Source organism: Arachis hypogaea, chromosome 11 (genome assembly GCF_003086295.3).
Source record: "Arachis hypogaea cultivar Tifrunner chromosome 11, arahy.Tifrunner.gnm2.J5K5, whole genome shotgun sequence".
Classification (NCBI taxonomy): domain Eukaryota; kingdom Viridiplantae; phylum Streptophyta; class Magnoliopsida; order Fabales; family Fabaceae; genus Arachis; species Arachis hypogaea.
In genome coordinates, this window is record NC_092046.1 from 30478017 (window position 1) to 30485959 (window position 7943).

General features: G+C 30.4%; 2 protein-coding genes across 2 annotated transcripts; one reads left to right on the forward strand and one right to left on the reverse strand.

Moving 5' to 3' along the window:
• Nucleotides 1-2063: 2063 nt before the first annotated feature.
• Nucleotides 2064-4476, reverse strand: LOC112720605 (uncharacterized). Its single transcript, XM_025771596.2, has 2 exons — nt 3803-4476; nt 2064-2718 (listed from the first exon to the last, which is right to left on the reverse strand). The coding sequence occupies exons 1-2, from the start codon at nt 4324-4326 to the stop codon at nt 2241-2243; spliced, it is 1002 nt and encodes a 333-aa protein (XP_025627381.1). The 5' UTR covers nt 4327-4476; the 3' UTR covers nt 2064-2240.
• A 917-nt stretch (nt 4477-5393) lies between these two features.
• LOC112720606 (uncharacterized) lies at nt 5394-7665 on the forward strand. The gene is made up of 2 exons (XM_025771597.2): nt 5394-6041; nt 7001-7665. Exons 1-2 carry the CDS (start codon nt 5596-5598, stop codon nt 7479-7481), a joined length of 927 nt encoding a protein of 308 aa, XP_025627382.1. The 5' UTR covers nt 5394-5595; the 3' UTR covers nt 7482-7665.
• Nucleotides 7666-7943: the final 278 nt, after the last annotated feature.

Consider the following 7943-nt stretch of genomic DNA (forward strand, 5'->3'; position numbering starts at 1 on the left):
AGTCCTCGGCAACGTCGCCAATATTCTGAGGGCTACCTGAAACCGGGTTGCTTTTGGGCCGGAACGTGAGGTCTAGACTCCTTTTGAGACAGTACCTGTAAAGAACTCCGAAGTTTAAGTTAGCAAAGGTTTTTTGCAGATTTTTAGTAGATTGGGTTCTAAATATACTTGAGGGTGTCAGTGTATTTAAAGTAGAATAGATAACCACCTTTTAGAATAGTTCCATCTTTGATGGTGGATGACCGTTCCCTTTTTTTAGGAAAGTTGTTGAGATCTATCTTATATCTTAGGAGCAGTTACTTATTCGGAGAAGTAAGACCAGAGTCTTGTCGCGGTGTCCAACCTCTATAAGGTCGGGTAGGTGTGGACCGAGTCTGATTCCTTAATTGGAACTCATTCATTTTAAGCTTGACTAGCATTCTTGGGCCGGGTATAAACACACATTAAAAATAAATTAAACTGTATATATATTTATACACAAATATATAATGACTAATTTATTGTCTAATTTTTTATGTGCATATAATATTTTTTGTATTAAAAATAAATTAAACTAAAGAAGTCTCATAATAATAACTAATAAAAACAATCCACAAAAATATGTTAAACAGATATAAACACATAGTTATCAAATTCGATGAAAGCCTGGCCATCCGACCATCTATTTGAGTTGGGTCATTATTTGAACCGATTAAACAATTAATTCGGTCAAACTTAGTCAAATTTAATAAAATTCGGTCAAACCTTATCAAATTCGGTTAAAATTAAAAAGATATTATTTTCTATGCATGATTTTTTTTATTAAATATATTATGTAAATAAAATTAAATTATATTTATAAATTTAAAAGAAAAATAATATTTTATTAATTATAATATATTTTTTATTTTTATGATTGTTATTTTTATTTTTTTTATAAATACTTAAAAAATATAATAAATATAAATTTATAAATATTTAAAAACTATAATAAACATAAATTAATTGATAAATTATTAAAATTTAAAAATAATAATTAATTAAATATAAAATAAAATTAAAAAACTATTTATTATAAAAATAAAATTTTATATAATTATTTAATTATAATTGAATCAATTAATTTAATATATGACTCATCAATTGAACTCATTAATCTAATAGTCTAATTGGTTCAATTTTAATAACTTATGCATAAACATAGTATAGCTCTCATCCAAGGAGTGATCAATATACTATTACTTCCCATTATAAGTTTGGAAATTTTCCTATATAAAGGATTTCAATTCCCACCAAGCATGAAATAGATAGAGTACGTCGAATAGAAACTGTATGTCACATGAAGAGGATAAGCTCGGAGCGAAATTTGTAATCACTTGTACCAACCAGTTTAGTAGAATCAAATTTAATAAATTGCAACATAATTCAATTAAGGGCACGATTTATATAAAGATGGCAAAAATCTTTTTTTTTTAATTGTTTATTTGGTTACAATTAAAAAAATACTCTCAAAATATATATAGATTAATAACAAAATTATAAATTATAAATAAAATTGAAGATATAAAAAAAGAAATTATATTAATGACTCTAATTAATATTAATTCAAAAGATACTAAATTTCTTAAATTAATATAAAATAATTTTTTTCAAAATTTTAATTTCACAATAAATTTTATTGAAATAATTCAAAAATAAATAAAAATAAGTAGACTAAAAATAAAATAATTAACAATAAAATTTAGTAGATTAAATTATAGATCTTTAAAAATAAAAAATATTAAAAGAATCATAAAATTATAAATAAAAATTCAACTCTTAAAAATTATTAAATTACAAAATGAAAAAAGTATCAAAATAATAATAAAATAAAAATAAAAAAATAATATTATAAAATTTATAAAAATAATAAAAAATAAACAATCATTGAATAAAAATTTTATTAAAAATTTAAATTTTAAATAAATTAAAAAATTGATATCAAAGTCAAATTAACAATTTTAATAATATAGTAATATTTTTTAATAAAAATAATATTTTTAATTTATATCACCTATCAAAAATTTAATACATAACAATCAATAGAGAAAATAAACATCTTTATTGAAAGATGTTTTACACTTCTTTGCCCAAGTCCCCGCCTTCCAGTAATCAAATGAGAATCAATTACAAGAAGTACAACCACTTGTTTCACCATGCTCTTACTCATTATTACATTTTTATTCTCCGAAATAAATATATATAGTGCCCTCCAACTATTATTAGTACTCACCGTTAACAACCTTCTTGTTCATGTTGAACTTGCTGACGTCACCAACACATGCGTTCTTGAACAAGCCAACATCAGTGACCCCACGAATCAATTTGTAGCCGCGGCTCCTGAACTGATCCGGACCGTCAAATGGCATAGCGAAGCCAGCCAAGTAGGGCCCACCGCCCTCTTTCCTCTTCATTCCTAACACGGTGCTCTCAATCTTCCTCATCATCTCCTTCACCTTTTCATTTCTGGGATCGTGCATGCATCCAACACTTGCACTCAGATCCAACGGTCCAACCATAATTCCATCAACCCCATCAACGGCTGCAATCCCTTCTACGTTTTCTACGGCCTCTGCGGTCTCAACCTGACACAAGATCAACAAGTCTTTCTCGTACTTCTTTGCGTAGCTCTCGTCGATTCCAAACCTTGAGGCTCTCACAATTGGTGTTGCCACTCCACGAACTCCATTTGGAGGGTACCTGATACAGTTTTTATGTCATTTTTAGGAGTCCAAGGATATGCTAGTGTTCAAAGGTAACATAATTTTGTCCTAACTAAAAGATTCCCTTAGTCTCTTAGAGGGAGTTATTATAGATAATATTGAATAAGTTTGAAATTTTCAAGGCAAAAATACCATATTAAAAAGTTTGGAAAAAACAGATCAGTCCTGTCGGAATTGGGGATAATGCAGGCAACAACAAAAATGTTTGAAAAAAAATTGAGATTTTGAAAAGTTATTCAAGATAAAAAAAGAGAAATATTAAAGAATAAGTAAAATTTATTAGTTGATCAACAGTTAGTTAGTAATATTTAATAATATAGACTAAAAATTTATTGTTATATTATTAAACTAAAAAAATTAGATTGACGATTAAAAATACTGGTAAAAATTAATACATTTTACTAATTTTTAAACTTTTTTTCAAAAAAAAAAAAATACTTACAAGTTGAAATTTTGTACATTCTTATTAAAAAAGCATTTGTATACAACCACATCTAATTTATTAGAAAAAATAATTGCTTTTAAATTTACTATTTAAATACATTAATTTGATTAATTAAAAATCAATACATAAAAAAATCTCTTTGTTAAATTTGGTTCCTATGATAACCATCTTGGAAATGCGTCACATAACTTGTTTCTAAATTTGAAATCTGACGTAAGTCATATAACTTGAGAGACAAAAATGTTATTTATGCAATAAAATTAGTTATGATATATTTTTATATAAATACATATATAATTTAATTAATTTTTAATATATATTTTATATTAATAATTAATTTTAGTATACACTTAGCAGCTTGATTGAATTTGAGAAGGTATAGTAAATAACCAACGAAAAAGATATGTAGAGATCAAATGAACAATAATGTTCATTTTAAAGGTCTATTTTATTTAATTTGAAAACATATCATATGTACTATTTTTAATATTTTTTATATTAAAAATTATTGATAAAATGAGAGAAGATAAAAAAGATTATTGTTTATAACATAAAATAAAAAGAATATATATATATACCAACAGAAGTATTTATAAAAAATAATATAAAGTTTGACCTGCAATAGGAGACGGCCTTCTTGGCAGATTGAGGGCCATCGACGAGAGGGAAGATGATGCCTTGGGGACCAAGGTCCAGGACTTTCTTGACCCACACGTGCGAAAGCTCCGGCACACGAACGATGACAGGAGTATTGGCCGCAGTGAGTGCATGGATGCATCGCAGGCCTTCGGAGATGCCTCCGAAGCCGTGCTCGAGGTCGAGGATGACAAAGTCATAGCCAGACCATCCCGCTATCTCCACCATGGTCGGACAGAAGCTAAGAAACGACATGCCGTACAGGCAATCCCCGGCTTGGAGGCGAGCTTTGATGGATTTCGGTTGATTGACGGTGGCGACGATGACTTGGTTGGCTTCGTATACGGCATGGTCGTTATTGTGGTGGTGGTCATTGGTGTGACAGTGGTGGATATCGTTGCTGTTACCGTTGCCGATGCCACTGTCCTTGGTATTACCGTTACCGTTTATTTTAGTGTTACCGTTGCCGTTGAGGTTGATGTGGTAGCTGGTTTCAAATTCCATGCTAAGATGTTGGTGAATGGTGAGGTTAATTGTGGGTTCGGTTGCTAATAGTAATAAGTGTTAGGGGCACTAGAGCAATAAAAGCTAGCTTAGGGGGTGCTTAGCTTAAATGCTCTAGTTCAAATTTGTGGTGATGAAAACTTTGGGTGCATTGGGATGTTTTTATAGTTGAAAACTTTGGGAGCTTGGTATGGATCAGACGTGCATGCATGTTGATTGGTGGGACGTTGTCGTCATTAATGTTACTGAATTATTTTTGACATCATATTCTCTTCAGAAATCAGAACATTGGTTCTGTCTTGTTTTGATTTTCTGTTTCCTTTTTTGGTGGTGGTAGCTGGTAGGGTAGTGACTAGTGAGCAAGAGCATATCATTGAATTCAACATCCCTAATCATGAATAGAGAGGAGTATGGACTGCACCTTTAATTTGATTTTTGACTGATATTATATCACGTGATTGGATATAATCTTATCCGCTACACTATTGCTCAGGTTTGATTGTACATGATTATTAATAATTATAACTCAATTTTATTTTATTTATCCGCTGCACCAAATTTACATGATTATTAATTTTAAATTTATTAATTATTAATTTATAACTCGATTTTTTTAATCAAAATTCAGTCAATTTGAGACTTTAAAATGACTATTATTGCGCCCCCCTTATTTTATCATCAATAATGGAGTTGCTGGCCAATATAACGGATGTTATCCTGTTAGTAATTGAATCAATCATATGACTGCCCAAATGCAATCATGGATCATCAGTACCTGCCCACAATAATTAAAGCTTCAGAATAATCAACAATGGGCTAACACATGCTCCTCTTCAATTCCTTTCAGCAAGCAGGGATAATATCATATACGGATTTCAATCGAAGAACCTCGCTCACTGCCCTATATTGCAGCCACAAAAAACAAGACACGACCAATAATCAATATTATGATTTCTGAGGAGTATCAAGTCCCATCCACCAAAATGAGCATGCATACATGCAACCCCATACTAAGCTCTCAATACAACAACAACCTCTTTGGCTATTTCCCCCTTCATTATTATACCCAATTTCCCACTATAAAAAGAACCCAACCCTCGCACACTTTTCATCACCATCACAAGTAGCCAAGCCTCAATAGAGTTATAAGCTAATAAGCTTGGCTGGATAGCTAGCTAGCTTTCATAACTTAGCAAAATCAAAAAAGGCTAGCTACCTAGCAAGTCTTATTAATTAGTTGACTAGTTATCTTCTTCATCATCAAATAAAATGGAAACCATCAACCACATCATCAACGGCAACGGCAACGACAATGGTAATAACCACGGTTACACCAATGGTAATAACCATGCCGTATATGAAACCGAACAAGATACCATCGTCACCACGGAACGAAAATCAATCAAAGCTCGCCTCCAAGACGGTGATTGCTTGTACGGTATGTCGTTTCTTAGCTTCTGCCCGACGATGGTTGAGATAGCAGGATGGTCTGGCTATGACTTCGTTATCCTTGACCTCGAGCACGGCTTCGGAGGCATCTCTGAAGGCCTGCGATGCATTCATGCACTCACTGCGGCCAACACACCGGTCATCGTTCGTGTGCCGGAGCTTTCGCACGTGTGGGTCAAGAAAGTGCTCGACCTTGGTCCACAAGGCATTATCTTCCCCCTCGTTGATGGCCCCGAATCAGCCAAGAAGGCCGTCTCCTATTGCAGGTATAAGTCAATAATTTCAATATATATTAGTAAAAAATTGAACCAATTATAATATAAGTCAACTTATTTTTATTTTTTATTTTGTTTTATAACAAAATTATTTTTTAACTAATTGATTAAAATTAGCTTCACACCAAATTGATTTTTTAGCGAAATCGTATATTAAATATTATTTTTCAACCTCGTTAAATACATAGTAAAACTGAATTTTCAAATCAACTATTACTTATATAATATATATTAAAAATAAATTAAATAATATATATTTATTCACAAAGATATTTCTACCACCAACAAAGGAGTTAGAATAATAGAGTGATTAATTTTACCACCATATTAAATATACATTAAAATTAATATTAGTATAAAAATATATTAAAATAAAATATACATTAAAAATAAATTAAATAATATGTATTTTTATATATAAATATATAATAACTAATTTTATTGGCTAATTTTAGTATAAAAAATATTTTTGTTAATTATAACAAGTTACATAAATATATTTATAAAGAGAAAGTCTAGGGCTAACAACTTTTGTATTTTGTGGCCAGCACTTAATCATCAAAAGAAAAGTAAATGATCTTCTACCATTAGATGTAATCTCACACCATTAAAAACACTATTGATGACTAATTAATGGTTACAAAACACAAAAATTGTTGACTCCTAACAATTCTTATTTATAAAAAGGAGGTGATTTTAAATATTCCATAAACATAAAAAATTATTTAATAAATAATTATTATATATTTGTATACATATTATATACATAATTTTAGTAAAATAACTATTTATCGAATAATCAAATTTTATTTATGAACATCAAATATCCATAAGTTTCAATATAATAGTTTATTAGCTACTCAATTTTAGTATAAATATATATAGCAAATTGAAACATGAATATATTGCTGAACTATTAAAGTAATAATATTACATACAAATTATGATAGATACCCTCCGAATGGAGTTCGTGGAGTGGCAACACCGATTGTAAGGGCGTCAAGGTTTGGTATTGATGAAAGCTACGCAAAGAAGTACGAGAAAGACTTGTTGATTCTGTGTCAGGTAGAGACTGCAGAGGGAGTGGAAAACGTAGAAGGAATTGCAGCCGTTGATGGAATTGATGGAATTATGGTTGGACCGTTGGATCTGAGTGCGAGTGTTGGGTGCATGCACGATCCTAGAAATGAAAAGGTGAAGGAGATGATGAGGAAGATTGAGAGCACCGTGTTAGGAATGAAGAGGAAAGAGGGCGGTGGGCCCTACTTGGCTGGCTTCGCTATGCCATTCGACGGTCCGGATCAATTCAGGAGCCGCGGCTACAAATTGATTCGTGGGGTCACTGATGTTGGCTTGTTCAAGAACGCTTGTGTTGGTGACGTCAGCAAGTTCAACATGAACACCAATAAGATCAACGGCCAGTACTGCTAGTTTTCCAGGGTATTATGAATTGAGGCATAATATAGTGTTGAGAATATATAATGAATAAGATCTCACATACGGTGGAAGAACTTTTCTGAACTTGTTCTGTCTGTTTTGTTTTAGAAATGTTACATTGTTTCAACTTGCAATAATATATTTTTGTTTATTTAGATAAGACAAAAAATTGGGTGTATGTGCATGACCACTTGACTTTCATCAAATTTAAAGATAGAAAAAGGAAAAAACAATAAATGAATGAGTAAAATAAAGAAAAATTTTCCTATATTTTTTAAGCACATTTAATAGGCAACGAATTTCTTACTCTTATTTTTATATAGGAGTATGATTAATCATCACTAAAATATTTATAAAATAAATTTTATTTTTTATTTTTATTTTTAAAAGAATTGATAATTAAATATTTATTCTCTGATTTTTTGTTTTACACATTTCTCCTATTTCTTTTAATCT

Bases quoted from the DNA above. Each gene is read 5' to 3' on its own strand.
- LOC112720606 (XM_025771597.2), top strand. From the start codon at position 5,596: ATGGAAACCATCAACCACATCATCAACGGCAACGGCAACGACAATGGT. The intron at 6,042-7,000 runs GTATAAGTCAAT...AAATTATGATAG, and splicing joins AAGGCCGTCTCCTATTGCAG to ATACCCTCCGAATGGAGTTC.
- LOC112720605 (XM_025771596.2), bottom strand. From the start codon at position 4,326: ATGGAATTTGAAACCAGCTACCACATCAACCTCAACGGCAACGGTAAC. The intron at 2,719-3,802 runs GTCAAACTTTAT...AAACTGTATCAG, and splicing joins AAGGCCGTCTCCTATTGCAG to GTACCCTCCAAATGGAGTTC.